This window comes from Lates calcarifer, linkage group LG1 (genome assembly GCF_001640805.2).
Source record: "Lates calcarifer isolate ASB-BC8 linkage group LG1, TLL_Latcal_v3, whole genome shotgun sequence".
In the NCBI taxonomy this organism is placed as follows: Eukaryota; Metazoa; Chordata; class Actinopteri; family Centropomidae; genus Lates; species Lates calcarifer.
The window spans coordinates 18,203,002-18,224,473 of NC_066833.1; the positions used below are offsets into that span (position 1 = coordinate 18,203,002).

Sequence of the window (21,472 nt, forward strand, 5' to 3'; positions counted from 1 at the left end):
TTATTTCAGTGGCAGAGGTAGACACATCCAATGTTCCTGTAAGATTTTAAATTATAAAAATGTAGACATTTTGTTATTCTGTGACTTAAATGTGACACATGCATATTGAATTATTTTTAATAGAGCAGATTTATAGAAAATTAATCAGCTATTTTGTTAATCAACTATTTGTTTTTAGCCCCCTGTAGGTACTGGAAAACTTTGACAGGTATTTTTCCACTATTTTCTGACATTTTACAAACCAGTCAATTAATGGATTGATTATAAAAATAATCAGATTAATAACTGATGAAAATATTAAAAATTTTAAAAATTAGTTGCAGTGCTGCTTTTATATCAGGTATACTGATTGTAATGAAATTCAACAGTACAAATTATTTCTTAAGCATTTTATTACACATGACAAGTAAGACACTGATTTTGAATTAAATCTATGAAACATACGTTTCTTCCCTTTTTGTTTTCCTCCCATGGAACAAAAACAGTTCTTCTTACTTCAGTGATGACCTACAGTACAGTGGGTGCTACCTGAATGCCACATTAGTGAGAAAAGGTGACGAATAAATCAAAACAGAAGTGGAAAAACAACCTCCACTTGAGTTTAAAGTCAGTTGTGGTCATTTGTGCTGTGACATGATAATGCCTAAAAGTCATTCCAAAGAGGACAGAAGCACTTTTGTTGCAAAGTACTGAAACCAGAGGCATAAAGATCAACTAAAAATGTATACTGATTACATTCATAATACACTGAGCTAGCTGTACCTTCCTTGCATAGACTTTAAAACAGTACATTGTCATAAAAACAGTAGTAAACTTTGCCCTTTTAGACATAAGACTGAAAAACTCTTTGGCTGAATGATTTTTTTTTTATCAAAAAATAAATATACAGTGTGCGTAAGTATTTAAATATGTACAAAAACTTACAAACAAAAGTCATCATCTGCACAGTGTAACAATTCAAAGACATGAATCCAACTAATTCAGTGAAATCATCGAGCATCGCATTCAGCAAAGGAACAACAAACAACATTCAGTGTATTTGTGCTTCGACACTACTTAAGAAAAACAGGTTATCCCCAGCTGTAAAAATCATTCGAGCAGAAAAATGAGTCATGAGTAACTTTCATTGTCAATCCAAGTTGTCATCCACTGCTTTTTTTCAAAAGGATCCAGCTTGACTTTTCCATCTTTATACTCGGGGGTTTCCTTTCTTATCCGCACGGCGTGGTAACGAGGGACGCTGCTGTCTTGTTTGGAGCGTTTGAAGAATCCACACTGAGAGGGGGGAGATTTAAAACAAAACACAGCGTTTCAAAAACACAGCGACATTATTAAATCCTGATGAATGTCAGAAATGTTTATGCACACTGAACAACAGAAGAGAAATTTGCTGAATGTTAAGCATGCTTTGCAGTTTTTAATTTAAACAGCCAAGCAGTAGAAGTGATGTCAGCAAAAGCACCTGCAAAGCACAGTGGGAAAAAATGAATATTGAAGAAGACTGAAAATGATTATTTTCTTGACAAAATTCAGAGACACATACTGTACAAATACCAAAAGTTTTCTAATCTTACACTGAGTGCAGCATCTGTTTAATGTTTGTTCATGTTTAATTTGTGATGTAAATTTTCCCAGATAACTTGCCTCATCAGCTCGGCTCAGTACAATATGTGTCTGATTGAATTTTTGTGCATTAAATCAGCTGATTTGGCTGGAAAGTGAATTCATTAGTGACTGCAGTAATCACACTCCATGCTGACAGCTTGTTTTTACCCCTGTTCAGACTCAGAGTATAAATCAGGCCTCAGCAGAGAGTTTTTCTTTGTCAGAGGGCTGAACATGGATCTCTGCCTTGTGATATGCAGCATCATACTGGTCTTTTGTTGCTCTCTTGAAGAAACCACACTAAGGGGGGAGTAAGCGTGATGAATGGTTAAGAGTGACAATGAATTAGTGATAACAGTCAATAACTAAAATGATTTCTTCCGGCAAAACATGTCACTGGACAATCTACAAAAACTAAACCCAAATCAAACATTGACACATTTTTAATATCAACCTCAGGCTCAAATCAACTTCAGATTTAAACAAGCAACTGAATACTTATATTTAACCACTACTAAATACTTGTGCTGTAATTTGAAAGGAACATATTTATAAATGTTGAGTACAGCTGGATATGAGAGTTAGACGAGAAGCCACTCTTAAATGAGAACCTAGGAGTATGTCAAACAGCGAGTCCATTAGTAAGTGTTTCCCTGTTTCCTGTCACGTTAACTTGGCTGTAGCTTTATTATTATCACACAGACATGAGAGTGGTATCATCTAACTTTAAGCAAGACAGTGAATCTCCTAAAATGTCAAACTATTCCTTTAAAAACCACCTGCAGCTTTGTAGCATTAAAATCTTTTACTTTGACAACCATCTACTGTGGTTCATGTGGAGTTTTGCAATCTCAGTCAGATTAAAAATTAAAGTGTGCAGGGTTTCTAGTCTCTCATCTGTACTTCTCTCTCATGGATCATGTGATTGACAGGATGTAACCTTTTTAATTTTTGATAACTGAACCCAATTTTTAATCTAAATTAGTGAAACTTGAAAAAACAACTTTAAATTGCAAAGTTGACTTTCAAAGAGGGGAACTAAATCTCAATTCATTCATTCAATTCATTCTCAAATTCATAAAACATGGTTTTCAAAGTAAAACATCTCATTACAATAAAGTCAGTGGCATTTATTTAAATTTCAAGTTATGGTTAAATACTGTTTTATCCAAATAAATAGTGCATTGTTATCGCCATAAAAAAGAATTATATTTGTAGACTGGATAGTATGTACTATGAACTAAGCATCTGTTCAGCTCCTCTTTCTGACTATATTTGTTTAGTACAGAATATAATGTAAATATAATGTAATATAATGTAAAAGTAAAACCGGAACTAATTGCCTATTTTTGATTTGTGACACATTTGTACACATTTTACTCATATTTAGTCTATTTATTTGAAAGACCAAAAGTATAGAAAGGTATTCCTGATAATATGAAATCAAGGAAATCCTAATTTTTTAAAAACCTGTAACTGAAAAATTAGGAAACAAGGTGAATAAATTCTTTTCTCAAGTTGCTTCTTAATATCTTCTACTGTTCACAGAATACACCTTCTCTGACTTAATACAAGGATCATGTTCTATCTAAGATCTCCATCCCCATTTCTACCATGTTTGGTAAAATGGGGATGTAGCATCCTTGTTCTCACCTTCCAGAGCAGATACACCAGTAAAGCCAGAATCAGGATGCCTGCGAGAACGGCCACCAGTATGATCCACCAGGGAACCCCTCCGTACTGTGCTACTGTGCTTTCTGGGGACACTACCACTGTAACCTGCGATACAACATCACAGTGAGGGAAACCAAGCAGTTTGGGTGAGTTAGGATGAAGGCAGAAGACAGTAAATAATTTGGTGAAGCTACTGAGCTGCTAACCTCGGTGTCAGGAGTCGTCAGGATCATATTTTCAGCTGCAGCGTTAAGCACGAGTGTGGCCTTCACAATTATGTGCAGGGTCGAAACAGAGGCATAATCCTGTGTAAAAACAGAAACATCTGCTCAGGCACAGTCGTACCAAATTAGAGGGTCCGGTATTATCACACAACATTGATAAGACACATTAAAATGCAACATGTCACCTCAATAAAGGTTGAGTTCCACAGACGAGACCTCAGCTCAATTGTTGTACCATCAAGGCCCTGCAGGGGGCACTTAAGCACCACACATTTGATCTCATTCTCACACGTCTGGGAAAGAAAGAAAGAGCCTCTTAAACACATAGACTGTATATAAAAAAATAAATAAAAATATAAATTAAAAAAATAATAATAATACATACAGTCTATGGTTACACATCAAATCTACACCTCTGTAAAAGAGCACGACCACACGCATACAAAGACTCACCAAAACTTTATTTCTGTTTGACAGAGAAGATGTTTTTCCAACAGTTTTTCTTTCTCTTCTCTCAATTTCCCGTTTTGTCCGGGACACAGTGGACTCCTGAAAGCACATTTCCTCTCATTAATACAAACCAAAATTAAGTGGTGATAGATTGCTGTCATGGCTGACTTCTGTTCTAGCTGCTGTTGATTTTATTTAAAGTGCATGAAAATATATATATTTTAAAAAATCCTGCCTGAATGTGTTTGAGAGAGTTGATCTCAGACTTAGGAGAGCAGTGGACATCCTCCCGTCCTGCAGCAGTGATCTTCACCAGGTACAAAAGCCATTTCCCGTCTTTGTTGAATTTGGGCCAATGAATGTGCAGCGAGGCTTTAACAGAGGATGTCCACTGGTTGTTTATCTGCAACACAATAAGTATTATTTATTTCATATACAATCAACTTTAATAACAGTCATGCTTTAGTAATAAAATGCAGACATGGGTCAGATGAATACACTTACTGTGAATGTATAGTTAATCAAGCTTCCAATCTCTTCCTCTGTCTTCATGGCACTCTCTCCTTTCACAACACCTCCAAAAGAAACCTGATTGGGACTGGCTTTCCTGAGGAAGACAAGCAAATATTTTTATTTCACATACTGCTGGAGGCGCTGTGTATCAGTGGTTCACACAACATGATTTACAACGCACTTACCCGGTGACTGACAACGGCAACTCAATGATCACTTGAGCCTTTACTTTCAGAGAGGCGATATTTTTCTGCACACTGGTCCTGAAAGAAAAAACACAATCGTATAGTGCAATGAATTGATATGTATTAACAGCATTCGTAACTAGGGGTGGGCGATATAGCCTCACAATAATATCACCATATTTCAGAGTAATTTGATATTTAAGATGATATGGAAAAAAAAAAAAAAAAAAAAAAAAACCTGGGGCCACTCAGTCCCATGTCTGTGGTTTTGGTTCATGTGGTAAAACAAATAGGTTGTGTTTCCACCTTTAGCTGTGACAATTTCCTTGCAGAATATAAAAACTGTGTGTTGCTGGAGGTCTGACCTCTTAAAGCCAAACCCCTCCCACACAACAGAAATAGCTCTCCATTTAGGGACCAATTCCTATCAGAGGTTGATGTGCTGCTCTGGCTTCCTGCCATTGATGTGATGAGAGAAGACTAGATTGTGCACTACAGTATGCAAATGCGCCAACACATCATCATGCTGCTATATCGCTGAAATCGTGATATGAAACTTTTTTTCCATGTAAGAATTGGTACCAGTATTATCGTGAATGATATGATAAACCCTATAAGCAACCTACCTGAAAATGCAAGAAGAAGCAACAAATAAACACTATGGCCCTATAGTGTTCCCTCACATGTACAGAACATAATACAGAGCTCAGCATCTGTGGCAGCAGCACTCACGTTTGGAGCTGCAGGTCAATGTCAATCTCCATTGTGTCGAGAGTCATACCCACAGTGCTCAGGATGATGTCAAATGTAATCTTGTGTGAAAAAAGGAAAAAAAAATTTTTTTTATCACATTTGAACAACTAAAAGCCAAAATAAGGATTAGCATGTGAACATGACATTTCAGTACCTTGGAGTCTCTCTTGAAAGGATTTCCCAGGTCGCAGTCTGCTTGGGAGCCGTTCTGATTGGCTGTACAGATGGGCTGGAGAGATCAAATCATAAAATCTGAGCACCTGAATGGTTTTGAAACTGCAAATCAGAAAGTCATTAGAGCATAGCTTCTGCAATTATAAAATGATGTTTACATTTTTTACCTCTTTTTATGTCACGTTTTCATCAGGTATGGCAATGAATGTCAAATTTGCTGATTCATATCCACAACTGATAAATGGATGTCTGTAAAATCTTGTACAAACATTCATGATTCCCAGAGGATGAATCCTTATGACTCTGGTGATGATCTAACTTTTTATCTCGTGCCACAAATAACTCACAATTTTCACTCATCCAGCCCCTGATTTCGTGACAAGATATGAAGACTTAAAACCAAAGGAGATTTGATGTCGATCCTACCATGTGCTGCACTGAGGCACAGTAGCATGTTAACATATGAACATAATCATTATGATTTTCCTCTAAATTTTGTCTGCCGTCTGCTGTGAACTCTCACAGAAAAAACAAAAGCTTTCTGCTTAAAGTAAGCGTGCCTGGCACTGCGTGACAAAAACAGAAAGAGTCCAGCACTTTTGTTTTCCTCAGGAAACTAAAATGTCATCTATTATGTTAAATAAAGCCGGCATCAAACCTCAAAACCATCTTGCAGTCTAAAATCTGTGTAGCTCCTAGTATTGAAAGTAGTGAAGTACAAAAAGTTGTCAGACAGATTTACATATTCTTTGACCAGACAGTTAAATTTAAATAAGTTTGGCTCCTTTTATTAAAAAAAATGTTTGTATAAAAGCATTTTTTTCATAGCAAGATATTTATCATCATATTTTATCATATTTATCATATCTAAAGTATCATTTCAGGCATAACAACATGGTGTATCTGTAGACTTACCATTGTTTGATTTGTGCGGTATCCAGAATAAGACAGCACATCTGAGAACGTCCCCACCAGCTTTGCCTCATAAGCATCGTCTCCATTCATGTTGCTCACCATCACCCTCAGAACCAAGTCCTTCCTCTCGTAATTCCAATGAAACACGGGGATGTTGTTCTTGCTGCAGATACACACAAACATGACCACTTGCTTCAGCTTGAGCTTTCAACCATCACATCCCATTACATGTTACATGTGGGTGTTGACTTAGATTGGAAGTGAGTCATTTGATTAAGTTATTGTTATGTTATCTTAAAACTATTTTGCTAAGAATAGTTGAAATGGTAGAACTTACATGGCTAGTGGGGAGTGTATGTTGTTTTGTCTGTAGTATAATTTGTACTCCATCTTCAGGTTACTCCGACAAATATGATCCCTTCCACATCCCTCTTTTACAAAATTGACCTGCAACAATGACAAAGCCATAAACAACTTGTTCTTCACTGTAAACATTGAATCATTAACCTAACAATAAATGTTGCAGTCTGCATGTTTACCTCAATGACTTCTTTGCTCGGTTGAGAGGAGTCTAATATAGGCGTAAGCTGAGGGAGGCCGTTAATGGTCTTCTGCCGCTTTGTGCCCAAGATTTCTGCAGAAACTTGAACAGGAATGCTGCGCATCTTGTCCTTAATATTGTCCTGTGGAAATCAGAAAATATTAATAAATCTCATCTGTAACTTAAAATTTCTTGACATGTGTAAAGATGGTTTATCCCACATTTACTGCAGCAACTGTAGCAAAAAATGTGTGTGTATGAATTTCACAGTGTGTGATGTACGGCACTAAGGCTGCAACTTCCTGCTGGTCATTTTCTTGATTGTTTGATTAGTAATTTGGTCTATAAAGTTCAGAAAATATTACAAGATCACATTTTCCTAAAGCACAGCATGAGTCCAAAACTCATTTAGTCAACTATCACATGTATGAAAGAAAATTCTCACAATTGAGGAATCAGAACCAGGTAACGTTTGGCATTTTACTTGAAAAATGCCTTATTAATCGATTATCAAAATAGAGGACAATTAATCTCATTAACTGTCAATTTCAATTAGTTTTATCTATATTTGGCTTGTAGGATAGGATTTATGAAGCTGAGAGAATGTGTACTTGTTGAGTTTTCTATGCAAAAATAATCACATTAATACATAGTTTGTGTGAATGTTTGGATATGTTGTTACAAAAAAACCTCTGTGTATACTTTTCTATTTTTTCAGCATTACTGGCTGAATCTGCTTAAATCTTTCAGTAAATTCCTCAAACAAGCACAAACTGACCTGACTCATGTTGTTCTTGACTGTTGCTTTCTGATCTGATTTCATCCTTTTAACTGTGATCGACATGTTTTACCTTAAGTTTGGCTTTTATCTTGATGCATGTTTCCTGGTTTTGGCCACGGAGGTCTAAGGTGCCATTAAACTGGTAGTCTGTGTCAGACCTGGATTTGTTCAGGAACATTGCTCTGGAGGGCAGCCCCTGTTTCCTGCGAACTCCATCTGCCTCGACAGAATATCTGATAGCTGCAGCGTAGAGGAAAAGCACGTGTAAAAAAGAACGGCTGAACAGTTGTGTATCAGGATTATAAATCTTCTTTTACGTACTTAGTCTGGGGCTGTAAGATGCAGGGTTTGCTCTGTAGCTGAAGCATGCATCCACGGTGAAGCTATAAATAAGAAATAGATATTTTTAACAATTCAAACAGAGGAAGGTTTGACTGTGAGGTTGGTTTAAACAGAAGAATATTAGAACACCTACCAAATGCTGTTACCACAGGTTTTGACTGTAAGGTCAATTTCCTGTGGAGATATTTTGACATCTCTCCTGATGCTAATGATTGGCCTTGCCCTGAAAGAAAGGTTGTTAAGCGAAGTTGTGATAGGAATCTGTAGGCGTTTAATTTTACTTATACTGTGTGAGGAAAATTACCTGTAAATTAGAGCTGTGTCCGACAGAGAGCCTACAGCCAGGTCTGGATAAGTGTTGCCATCCAGGTCCATGTTTCCTGCCAGGGAGTAACCAAATAATCGAAGGTTGTGCTCTTTTCCTGAAAGAACCTGTGACAAAGGAGAAACGTGGTCAGCAAATTCATAAAATAACACAGATATATCTTTAGTATCAGGAGCTACAGTGATTTGCAGACATTTGAAAGCAGTAGCACTTCAGTAAGTCTGGGTTCCAGAGCAACAGTATGTATTAACATTAATCACATACTTTATTGATCATCAAGGTAAATGTTTCTGTGCTTGCACAAAGGAATGACTACACACATCAATAATTTGTGACCATCTGAAAAGATTCCCATAACGCTTAAAAAGGCCGACCTGTGCAGGGCTGGTGTTGATTCCTTGTGCAGAGCCGTGATAAATGTAGACTTTTCCTGCCCCGCTGTCATCGTAAGGAGCTCCGATGGCGATGTCTGAATGAGAAAGTAATCATTTACTGTAATGTGACAGCAACCGATAGAGAAAACATAAATGAGCTGCAAAATGACAGCTAAATTACCTTCATATGAGTCTTGATTGATGTCTCCAATGTTCTCCACTGCCAGTCCAAACATCGAGTCTTTGGTCCCATTCAGACGGATAGGAGTGATCTTTTCCCACCTTCCTGCCTTGTTGATGTAGACATAAACAGCCCCTCCTACGTCTCTGTCCTTCATGTAGAACTGAGGGGCTCCTACGACTATGTCCTGCCATCTAGATCAAAGACAGGAGGTAAATATTTATCAGTATCATACAGAATGTAACCTAATACATGAAGAAAGTCCACTGAGAGGAAAATGTTGAAATTACACATTAGTAAAAGATTAGGTAGCATCATAATAAAGTAATATCAAAGGAAGTCAGGTACTTTCCCAAAACCACTATGCAAATGTTTCTTTTACGTGTGAATATACTTTGCTTTATTTTTTGACTTGTATGAGAGATACAGAAAGACTTATTCCCCAGTAAGACTAAATTATACATCTGTTGAGGCAGAGCAAAGGCAGTGAGAAATGTTACCCACCCATCACCATTCAGGTCAACTACAGCCACATCGTATCCAAAGGACGATCCAAGCCCTGGCCCACGCAGCATGTGCTCCACAGAGAGTCTGCTGGAGGTTTCGCTCTGTTTCCTCAACAGGACCACAGCTCCACTGTGGTTGGCTCTGGGTGCTCCAGCCACCACTGTCAGGCCACGACCCCTGGTGATGCTGTGTCCAGAATCAAGGGAGAAACCTGAAGCATAAAAGATGTTGTAGGACATAAATATCACACTGAAGAACAAGTTTCTATTCCATTTTTTTCACCTTAAGTTAGAGTATCAAGTTCCCCTGTTGTGCTGTCATGGTTCTTTCAGTTGTGGTTCTGGGGTTGGTGTAGAGAATCACAAGTCTGTGCTGATAGAAACGGTATTCACAGCCAGATCCTCCCATCTGTCTGTGTAGGTCTCCTGAACCACCGAGTAGGAGTTGCTAGTGTGGCAACGATAACACAGGTCTCATCTGCTAACACTGTTCATTGCTGTGGATCCCAAACTTTTTCTCTGATCCTCCTCTTAAGTACAGAGGCCCTTTAAATTGCCCCTTAAAACGCAAACTTTGTCATGTAAACGGGGGCCTCAATAATGGTACCCAGCACCATCTAAAGAAACACTGGTTCACTGGAACACACAATGAGCAACTCTTTGAACAGGTGTTTTGTATTTGTGTAACAGAAAAGACACACAACAGGGAGAAAAGTTTAAAGAGAAAAATTAAATAAAATGTATTTACAGTAAGAAAAAATAAAAGAATCAAGCATGTCAAGCCAAGCATAAAGAAAACAGATACAGTGACACAAAACATATTGTGTTTAGTAAGTAGACACTCACCGAGATAACTGTTGGCAGATACAGGCACCAGCTCGGGGTTCAAGAGATGTTCATCTCCAACCTCATAGGGGCCATCGTCATACACTCCCATCTCCAGCAAAGTGTTGTTCTTTTGCTCAACTCGCACAATACCTGCAGAGGAGGTTAGTGAGCAGTGCAGTACATGTTACAGGCGTGACCAAGAAATGTTTTATGTAGGACTCCCCCAGTAAAATACTGTAAAGCACTGTGTAGTTATGGTTAGTTAATGACCTTTCCAGTTGTAAGCTCCTGGTGCTCCAAACACCACATAATGGTAGTCCTTGGTGAAGGTGGCAGCCAAACCCTGCTGGCATGATCCAAACATCTCATGGCTTCTGGCTCTTCCGTCACAGAAGTTCCAGTTACCTCCGTCCTCATCAGAGGTCGGGTCGATGGTAAGGTCCTGACTCAGGACATAGCAGCGCCCGGTGATATCTCGGGACTCCTGGGGGGTGTTCACAAACATGCGCCTCTGATAGCGATGAGCACAAGTCTGAAATTACAAAACGTGGCTGTGTTTTAGTTCATACTTTGATGAGAGATAAGATCGCATCATAACACAAGGTTACTGGGAACGATGGGTCAGGCGCTCGGTTTGACTCACCACAATCTTTCCCCCAGGTCCCTGGCTCTGAACCGTCACTCCCATCCACTGATTCTCCTTGTTCTCAACACGTATGTCCTCTTTCAAAATGCAGCAACACAAGACAATATATGAGCACTGATGCTCATCACTGAATTCTTACTTTCTTTTATTGTCCATTGTATTTCTGGAGATACACACTGTTTTCAGTATATGGATTTAATGTTAGTACGATGTTGCTGAGGTACCTGGACCCCTGTGTTATATCTATGTACTTCTATCTATCTTTGAATGATTGATAAGTCATGTTAAGCAGAGATGAATAAACTCTCATGACATGCATGTGCATTCATCTCTAGTATGACTTTTGTGGCATTTCTGTTTTGACATCATCATTACTGTCAAAATAGCAACCACTGAGGTCTCTCTTCATCTTGGGGAAGAAGCAGAAGTCTAAGGCTGCCATATCGATAGATAGATAGATAGATAGATAGATAGATAGATAGATAGATAGATAGATAGATAGATAGATAGATAGATAGATAGAATTCTCACCTTCAGTATCAAAGTCAACGCGCTCACAATCACTGGACTGAGAGATTTCACATTTATAAAGCCCTCCTGTGATGTTGGCTGTCTGTTTTCCTAAAGCTCTGGCTCTGGGAGCGCCGATCAACAGCCTGACAGAAAGGACAAAAACATTATAATCAAACTTACTTTCTGAGGTATTACAGCATTAAATGTGATTAGCATTGAAATTAGCTTTTTGTTGTAGTCACCTGTCATCACTGACCAGCTACAGCTTCTACATTTTTAAAGATCTTTCAACAAGCTCCAGCAGCTTGTTGAATTTAGTACACATATGTGAAAAGCTCAACAGTGAGAGTGACAGTGATGGCACAGCAACAGCAAGAATGAAAGTTTTCATTTCAAGAAAAAGAACACAAATTGTCTTCTGGCTGCTTTCATGCAATAAAAATATTGTGGCTACTGTTGGCATAGGAACTGGTCTCAACGTCTTCTTTTCTGCGTCTGAAAGTCAAAGCAAAACAATAAAGTCTAGAAAAAAGCCTGTACTCTAAATCTGAGAGGCTGACATTAAGCACTCATTTGTCTTCTATTAAATTACAATGAAGCTGTGCAGCAAATGTCTTAATCTGAACTCTCATTGTTAAGAATTGTCATTACAGAGCAAGAATCATGAACAATACAGGCTTCCTGTTGGCCTAATGTTTAACACTCGTATCAGAGAACCACAACATCCGTGGTTCATTTCAAGTCGGGGACCTTAGGTAGTCTCTTTCTCCCCATGTTTCCTGTCTGTCTACACTGTCACTATCAAGTAAAGCCAAAATGACAAAAAGAATTTAAAACAATGTAGATGACTGACAAAAGGGAAAATTTGCTGTGTGAGATATCCAAGGATCTGTTGGATAACTACAAAGATCTGTGCAGGTCTGAAGGCAAAAAAGTATGAACCAAATCCGGCCACATTTAACATTGTAAAAAGCCCTGAAACCAGATTTTTCAAAACCACAATTTGAGCCAGGAATAACTACCAAGACTAAGAGAAGATATAGCTACACTAGTGGCTCTGAGAGGCTGAATGTCCTACGCCAGTATGCTCACAGGGCCATGGTGACAATGCTAACATGCTTGTATTTGTAGCAGGTATAATGTTCAACCATGTTCACCAGTTTATTTCAGTTTGTTAAAACACAACACTAAACACAAAGGACAGCTAAGGCTGATCGGAAAGTCATTAGATTTGCCGGTTACTCAAGGAAGCACTGGACGAAACAAAAATTTTGACCTGATGGTTGCGCTACATTGCTTAGGAACCATGAATGTCATGTAGTTGTAGAGATATTTCCACTTGGACTAAGGTGGTGGACTGACACACAGACCAACAAAGAGATCAATCACTACATTTTCAATTTAAAAATGTAAGTAAAATAACGGTAATCTCATTGATGATAATGTCTCAGCCAGGCTAACTCTCTTGGGTTGGATTATTTAATGATAGTAAATATTAACAGACATAAAGCAGCTTCTCTACATGTCTTTAAGAAGTTAATGCACACATTGCATATTGTGTAGCTACATCATAGGAAAGATGGTTTGTGAAAAGCTGTCAGCGTTCAATCTGTCTCTCAAAGAGCTTCTGTATTTTGTGATAAGAAACTAAATGGAAAACTCTCGTACATGACAGCAGACTACTGTCCTGACATTCTTCAGAGGGCAAAGGAGCACTGAAGCAGACAATCTAATTTGGAGGGTGTTCAATAATCTATTTGTTCTGCCCAGCTTTGCTCACAGGCCAAAGCTTCTCCCCAAAACCCACAGTCTCACAAGCATGAAGAGGGGAAGTGTTTTGAGGGTCAGCAGCCACTGGGATGATAAAATCAGCAACAACGGGGAAGTTACAGAGAGAAGCATGAAGAATGAGCTTCATGTCTGTGTCAAGGAAAATTTAATTTGACGTGATTCTAACATATTTATTGTCACATGCCTTTTTGCATTACTTCAGATGAATGCATGGGGACAACTGCAACAACTGAGACCTGTACCAACAACAACTTCCTGTACTTTCCAATCTGTACATTGTTCTTTGTGCTTCTGAAACGTGCTGACAACATGCCGACTGCATTTATAACCTTTCACACACTCAAGTAAACTGCAAGACTTGTGCAGTGGAGAGAAACTGGCTGTAGTTTCCTGTCAGCAGTGGCTATACAGTTCATCTTGTATAGAAAAGTCGTACTGAAAAAACAAAAGAAAAGTAAATTTCCTTCAAAAAAATACAGGCCCACTAAATTTGGTGAAATCTTCATATAAAACTATAGTTAGTAAAATTCAGCTAACTTGTAGTTAACCTCTGAATTGCCACAACATCTTGCTGTTTGTACTGTCAACTCCAATTAAAGCTACTGTTGCTCAAACTCTCTCTTCTTGCACAGCATTTATGAAGTTTATAGTGAGACACAGTATTTAATTACTTAATATTTCTTGGTAAATTTTGAAAGAGTGGATTCTTGATTTCAGGCAGAAGTAAACAATAGCAGGTTTCTAATTACTGGTGTCCATAAATGACAACTGTCACTGGCAGATTTTAACAGCCAGCTAATTAAACAAATGTTATAACTTCATGAGTTGGTTAAAAACTTTTTAATGTTTTCATCAGGCTTGTCTTTAATGAATGAGACAGTGACAGACAGGACTTTTATGTCTACACAACATAAACATATAAATTGAAAGGACTTGGTGTCACAGCTGTTTAATTGGATCTCAGACACATAACACTAAATTTTGGATGTGTTTAAGTGAAGAGTGTTCAGAGACCGGTCTGCAGAACTTGAGACTTGAACTACGACTTGCTCTCACATGAATTAGGTGTTAACTTAGACTTAGCCCAGTTGACTCAAAAACAGTTCAGGTATTTCTGTATCTCCTATTGTAACTCTCTCTCAGTTAAAACATTCAGATTACTGGATCTGTTAGTCACTAATGACTGGTTAGCACCAAATCAATTTTTCAACCCATTAAAAATGATAATGCAACACAAGAGTGAATAACTAAAGGTCACCTCTGTCTGCAGACAGTATATTTCACAAAGCAAGCCACAGTTTTATGTGTGAACTGACCAGCGTACTTGCATTGTAGGAGTTTTCTCAAAGGAATTAGAGGAAATCCTCTCCACCCTTTTCTCCTCCCCATGACTCTACAGTTCCTTCTGTTACCCACCTATTGATCTATGGGACAGCACATAGTGGCTCATCATTTCCTAAACAAGGACTCTCCAGAGGAGGTCAGATGTAAAACTGAAGACTGAAGACCAAACTGAAAACCCTCTCCTCAAACAAAGCCCAGTGAAATGCAAATACAAACAACAGCCTTTACAAAGATAGCTTCAGTTTTACATTTCAGCTTCTAGCTGGCTTAGCCTAACATGCTCCATGAACTGATGCTGACACAAGAGAAGCAAAATCCATGAGGCCACATGCAGAAAAACACCACATTTATGAAGAGCTTCTTACACACATAAAGAAAAAACACCTCCACCCAAATAGCAGAGCTACTCAGGAAAGTGTCAGTTGTAGAATTTAGCAAGTAACTGAGGGTTAACATTGACATTTACATGTAACACACCAGTCTAGCAGACACACGAACTAGGCTTTCAATCCAGAAAAAGGCTAAATGTTAGTATCTTTAGAATTTTAGAAGAATCGCCTAATATGTTAACATAAATCCCCTAGAGGTGTATCTACTACAACTATTGCATCTGAGTCAAAAACACTCAATAAAGCAGGAGTGATACATTGACTATATTTGCTCAACACAGATGTTTCAGTATTTCCAGTCAATAAACTGCAGAACAAAAATGCTAAAGATATAATTTCGGTCGAGCATGAAAGTTGTTTAGAAAAAGGGTAGACATGTCAACTGTAAAATCTTCAACTCCACACTGATCATATGATGAATCACATACTGTAAGTAATCCTATGTATGTATATTCAATTTATCTGTTGATATATTGTTATTGGATTTTTTAAGCTCTCAAATATAAATATCATATTGGCCTCTAAAATCCATTATCGGCCAGGCTACAGTGAGAAACCACGTCCCATCATGCAACATGTCTTTCATTGCAGTGTAAATGGGGAATACATGGTATGGGTTTACACAGTGATCTCACTGGTCTTTGTTAACAGATGTGCTCCTGTGCTCCACAGCTGTGCACTCAAAGCTGCTGCAGCTGTTCTAACTGTTTCAGTTTACACACACACACATACGCACACACACAGACAGACACACACACACTGATTGGTGCTGACCTGTGATTGGCTGGGTGCATATCACAGAAGAAACCATGAATATTAACTACAAGTACAGATCAACTAGTAAAGTTAAAGACAAAGACACTAAAAAGTTTGATTCACCTGTTTTAACTGTTTCATTAATCCTTTTCTAAACTACACAATCACAATCTGAAACCTGCCAAAGTTTGACTGAAATATCTCATCTGATGATTCACTGATGCGTTTACTCTCTCAGGTTACATGTGCACAGATGGCCTTGCATGTCCTGTCGAATGGCCTTTTTCTCTGGTTGCATTGAGAGGATGTTATATCCACACCATTAACCCAACACATTATTCATGGAGGAGGCAGTTGCTTCTTTGCAAGCTGCCACATTATGTTCAGCCTTGTGTTGAAACATGGATCTCCTTGTTTCTTCCACTCAACTGAAACCAATATGTGAGGGAAGGCATAACAACACCATAAACACTGTGAGAATCCAAGTTGTGCATTCAATGAATCCATTAGAGGAACAATGTGGATAGAGTTGCATAAATGGTTTCATGCATTATAAATAAAACAACACTTTGATCACAAGAAGATTTTGTTTTTTCAATTTCAATTGCAGCAAAGAGAGGATGAAAGGCCAGTTTGCATTTGATATTAGATGAATTTAATCTATCTAGTCGCACATGTTGCTCGTCAGACAGATTGTTTAGAGAGGACCTTGTAAAGGCCAGCATTCCTCTCTTCACATATAATTCATGATAATCAGATTAATGTAAGCAATGATAGCCAGTAAAATTTTACAGCTGCTAGTGATCATCATCAAACTCACACACTGCTGCCTTGCAGCTTTGAGTTGGGTAAGGCTGTTCATTACCTACTTCTTTGTGCTCTGCCTGGCTTTCACTTAACTCGATGTGACTGATCATCTCAGGCTCACATGAACGATTTAGACCTGAGATCATGGCCGAGCAGGAGGAGCTGCTGTTTATTCCAAACTTTTCTCTGTTACAACAACAAGCAGTGAAGAACGTTTTGTTTTTGAACTGTTTGTCAGACAAAAAGAGCAATTTGATGCAGTCAACCTCAGCTTTAGGAAACCGCAGTTTGCATTTTTCAAAAAAACAATATGTTTTGTAGACTGAATTAAATGCGAAAATAACTGTCAGCTGTAGCTCTAATTGTTAAAATATTCAGTTTACTATCATATATGACAAAGAAAAGCAGGAAAACGTCACATTTTAGAAGCAGGTACCAGCAAATTTTTCCTTTAAAAAACATTGATTCATAAAATTTGTTGCCAGTGACAAACAGATGCAATGATATGGTTTGTTTCTGTTCAAAAAGCATGTTTTGCACACCCTTACAGAAATTTGTGTGGCATGTTTTCCAAACCCAGGGCAGTTTTTCTTGCACGTCATGTTGCAAGTCTTCACTCTCCTCTTACTTTTATAGGCTAAAAAACAAACTATCAGGCCAGTGTCACATTTCAAACCTCTGTTTGCACCACAAATATTACATTAAGTTTCATGACTTTCACTCTTTTAACACTATATGATGAGCTGCCTCTGCACGATAGCCAAAACAGTAGTTAGATAAAATTCCATAAGTCGAGGCTAATCGCAGTGATCTCTGTTAAATCTGATAAGTCCTGCTATCAGGGCTTTTCATTCCTGCTCTACATGCTGCTGCAGGGTCCTACAGCTGCTGACCAGTATATAAACTGTAGATTTAGCATGCAGCCTCACTCTGTTCACAGGCATTGACATGCCACCCCCCTCCCCTCACTTCACCCCCATCACTCTTTGTGTGGCGGGATGATCAGGATCACTACACAGACATTTTTTTCTGCATCCTCAGGGCGAGCCAACCTAAAGGAAATAGTTTACTGTAGTGTATGCATTCAGCAGGCATTCTTCACTGAGGAAACATTTTACGATTTAACTGCTGCTTCCTTTTATTTTGGCAAAAGCTGAGAACCTCTCTGACCTGGCTCATTTGTGGGCATGTGAGTGTATGAAATGCCTGAAATATGTGACAGTCCACTAGCTGTTAATATTAATTCAAGACAACTAAATAGATTTTTTTTATACATACTCTCTCAATGCTACTTACATATCAGAGTTCACAGGTGAAAAAGCACCTGCTGAGTCTGAACTGAACCATAAAAATCTCTGTTGTGATAACAAAAATATATATATTAAGCACTTAACTAGGGGCTACTACCAACAAGTATTTTCATTATCCATATATCTACCAATAATTTTGGTCAAAAATAGAGGCCAGTAACTTGAACAGTTAACTTTACAGCTCTTCTCTCCTACAGTTTGACCTCACGGGCACATTTGCATGACACTTAAAACTATTGTTTATCCACTTGGTGTCCTTAGGCTGCTTGCCATTTCATATTCAAAGCATCACGGGGAGATAGAAGAAGAAATCTGATGAAAATCAGAACAAAAACTCGCATCGTCTGACAAGAAACAGTATGGGTTTTAAAAGATCTTTTCTGGGTCGCTGCAAAGCCTGACACCACAACCTCTATGCGTTTGGCAAAGGCAGAATCCTTAAATTAAGATGTTCCCTGCAAAGAGTAAACCAGAGGTAACTTTTTAAAGATTTACTCGTGTCAGTAATTTCACTGAATCTGTGCCGTGAGGTGTCTCTCCCCATGACTGAGCTGCACTTTTAATCATCAATCACAGCAGAAAGCAAAAAGAGCTGTAGGGATGTACGGCTGAAGACATCACTTACATTCTTTTATCCGGGTTGAGTTGCCGGTGCATGGCGAGAGAAAACCCGAACAGACTCCCTGGCTCTCCGTCTTTCCTGAGAACATGCCTGGTGTCAAGGTTGAAGGCGAGCACCAAAGTTGGCTCCAGAAGATAAAAGTGAAGCAAAAGTGCAGCACGGGCAGCAGAGTGTCCTCCCTGAAGCAGCATCGCAGCGCGGTCCCAGGTGCGTCCGGTAGTCCGAAGTTAAGAGCCGCTGACCCCGCCGCTCCTCACCGCTCAGCCCGGTGCAGTTTGACTGGGAGCTGCTGCTGTGTGTGTCCTCACCCGGCTCTCGGCTTCCAGCTCCACAGCGCCCCCTTCGGTCACCGGGACCAACTTCACCGCTACAGGAGACCTCTTCCTAGTGAGCATGGACAGTATCAGTATGAGCATATGAATCTAAGATAAAATTACACCTACATAATAAACAAATTTGTCTAAAATGAACAATATATGGTTTATGTGTTTATAGTCGTGCATTTAGATATTTGATATGGACTGTGGAATAAACCACAGACAGTCCAAACCTGAAAATAAAGACTGACACTGACACCCCATGCTGATCTCCTTCAATAAATGTAATAGAATAAAACCACTTCATTGATAAATTAGAGGCTTCCCCAGTTTGGATCTTCCTCCACATTCCTCCATGTTGAAAATATTAAACCCAAATCACATGACACCCATACCTCACCCTGCCTTATCACTGCTTTGCTTCCTTCACTCCTCATCTATCTATGATGTTAGCTCATGGGTAAACTGAGAATGACAGGTCAAATGTCCACAACCCTGAAAACAGGGTCAGAGGCTGAGACAGCTGCTGCTAAAATCATTATAATTGACCTGAATGTTTCTTTTAACAATTTTTATCTATTCAGGTGTACAAATACTGTATGTCCTTTTTCCCTTTGGTTAATGTGTAGATGCAATTTTATGAGTAATAGCAAGAAAAACAAACAGAACACCTGCTGTTTAGTTGAGTGGAAGCAGATAAACATCGAGTGCAGGTGCATCAGTCAGCTGGACAAATACTGTAAACCTCCTAGATTCAGATGGACAAGGAGACAAGCTGCTGTAGGTCACTGAAGGGCTAGAAGTCTGCAACTTCAGTTTGTATCACTGCAGAAATCCTGAGGCATTATCTGACTTAAAAACAAACAAAACAAAACAAAAATGCTTTGATTAGGGGAAATATATTCTGGTTTTGGGGTTGATCATCCTTCCATAATAATTGGAATAAAATATTAATGAGCGCTTTCATTAATAACACCTGCTGAGGACCAGGTTCATACATAATTAATCACTGCAAAGGAAAGATTTTATTTCATGCCAGAACCTTTGGTATCTTCTCACTTTGATGAAGGATTATTCAGTACTCTTTTGAGAAATGAGGAAGTTTTATCATCCTGCATGTTTAAGAGCCTGCTGAACAGACTGCTGAAAGATGTCTTCTTTTTTTACCTCCTGAAAAGCTGGCATTTAAGAGGTTCCCACCCACCAGCAGCAGTGATATGAGCTGCTGTGTGTCATCTTCCAAACCTGCGAGAAACATAAAACAGCTTCATTGTATCGGCCTCTCACTTCTCTCAGTGTATCTGCTGGTGTTTGATGGTGGTGTGAAGCTCGAGCCAGCCTCGGCCACAATCACACAACAGAACTCAACACAATGCGGGCATTGTTGAAGTTAGAAAGCCCTGTGTGTGTGTGTGTGTGTGTGTGTGTGTGTGTCAGCAGGCGTGGGCTGAAATGGGGAGGGGGGGCAGTAGGGTCTTAACCACATTCCTAATTGCAGCAAATGACTTGGGAGGTTTCAGTGTAAAATGGCAGAATGGCATCTCTGTTGCTGTGGGTTTGGTGACAGATGCACCACAAGCCTCATCACTGATGTCACCCACATGAAATCATCATCAGCATCGATAAACATACTGCACGTCTGCTCACATCCACTTTTGGATGTAATTCAGCTTTCAATACTGTACACTGATATTGTATTTTGTATGAATTCCTCTAACCATTTCTCCCTGTCCTAAATACCTGTCACATGTCACTTTAAAGCACTGCACAGTTTCCTAGATCTACTCCTGATTTTTGGTCCTTAGCTCTGTAACTCAAACCACACTCTATCTAATAAACATGACTTCCTCTGCATGTATACATCGTCAGGATCTGGTGCATGTAATGGTCGACATTAACCCAACAGAGTTAGCAATTGTACAATAATAAAACAGCATGTTATTACCCGTTGAAATCATATCCCTCGATCTAATTAAATATTAACTAGACACTGATTAACACTGATTGTATCACTGCTCCTGGCAGTAACCTTGAGGAGACAATCAAAACACATTATACCATGCATGCTATGGCTCATATAGCCTAAGCTAATTAGCAGTGTATCTATATTTACTTTTATAGGAACAGATGAGCTATAGATGTAAAAAAAAAAAAAAAAGAAAAAAGAAAAAAGTGAATCTGATACTGATGGCACAGAGCATGCTCTCTAACATTAGCACATTGTTTATGTGATTAGTTTTGATAAATCTAAATAATGTTCTTCAGGTGCTTCCTCTGTACGATTTATGTGTGTCCATGTGAGTAAACAGGTGTGTAACTGCCTTTACCTGAGTTCAACCAACCACAAAATGGCACTTTCATGTCCACTTTTGCCCCGGGTGGCTGTGTAACACGAGCTATGAGAGGAGGTGAACCTGCCTGGCCTCGTATTGTCTCGGGTCAGTGGGAGCAGAGAAACTGGAGAGACGGTGCAGGTCGAACAGGTGGACCCTGCAGGTGACGAGGCCTTTCTTCACAGATTAGCTGCACTTCTGTAAGAACAAAGTGAATACTGACTGGAGAAAGGTCTGTGTGGCCCTGCGGTCAAATCAGCGGTGAAGATATTA

General features: G+C 38.9%; 1 protein-coding gene across 2 annotated transcripts; it reads right to left on the reverse strand.

Moving 5' to 3' along the window:
* Nucleotides 1-374: 374 nt before the first annotated feature.
* On the reverse strand, nucleotides 375-19,698 carry itga6a (integrin, alpha 6a). 2 transcript variants are annotated; one of them, XM_051071370.1, is made up of 27 exons: nucleotides 19,538-19,698; nucleotides 18,553-18,933; nucleotides 11,549-11,673; nucleotides 11,015-11,094; nucleotides 10,642-10,903; nucleotides 10,390-10,521; nucleotides 9,542-9,755; nucleotides 9,038-9,231; nucleotides 8,857-8,951; nucleotides 8,462-8,589; nucleotides 8,291-8,380; nucleotides 8,137-8,198; nucleotides 7,886-8,055; nucleotides 7,033-7,176; nucleotides 6,831-6,940; nucleotides 6,494-6,656; nucleotides 5,559-5,633; nucleotides 5,384-5,463; nucleotides 4,652-4,729; nucleotides 4,458-4,560; nucleotides 4,189-4,356; nucleotides 3,957-4,052; nucleotides 3,689-3,796; nucleotides 3,486-3,584; nucleotides 3,259-3,384; nucleotides 1,774-1,905; nucleotides 1,129-1,275 (listed from the first exon to the last, which is right to left on the reverse strand). In XM_051071370.1, the coding sequence occupies exons 2-26, from the start codon at nucleotides 18,738-18,740 to the stop codon at nucleotides 1,798-1,800; spliced, it is 3,198 nt and encodes a 1,065-aa protein (XP_050927327.1). In that variant the 5' UTR covers nucleotides 18,741-18,933; nucleotides 19,538-19,698; the 3' UTR covers nucleotides 1,129-1,275; nucleotides 1,774-1,797. The 2 variants fall into 2 exon arrangements, with proteins under 2 accessions (XP_018540308.1, XP_050927327.1); XM_018684792.2 differs by lacking the exon at nucleotides 1,774-1,905 and having other exon boundaries at nucleotides 375-1,275.
* Between the last annotated feature and the right edge of the window lie 1,774 nt (nucleotides 19,699-21,472).

Coding starts and splice junctions, on each gene's coding strand:
- itga6a (XM_018684792.2), bottom strand. CDS start 18,740: ATGCTGCTTCAGGGAGGACACTCTGCTGCCCGTGCTGCACTTTTGCTT. Junction 5,634..6,493: donor ACCGCACAAATCAAACAATG/GTAAGTCTACAG, acceptor TGATCTCTCCAG/CCCATCTGTACAGCCAATCA. Junction 4,561..4,651: donor TTGCCGTTGTCAGTCACCGG/GTAAGTGCGTTG, acceptor TGTCTTCCTCAG/GAAAGCCAGTCCCAATCAGG.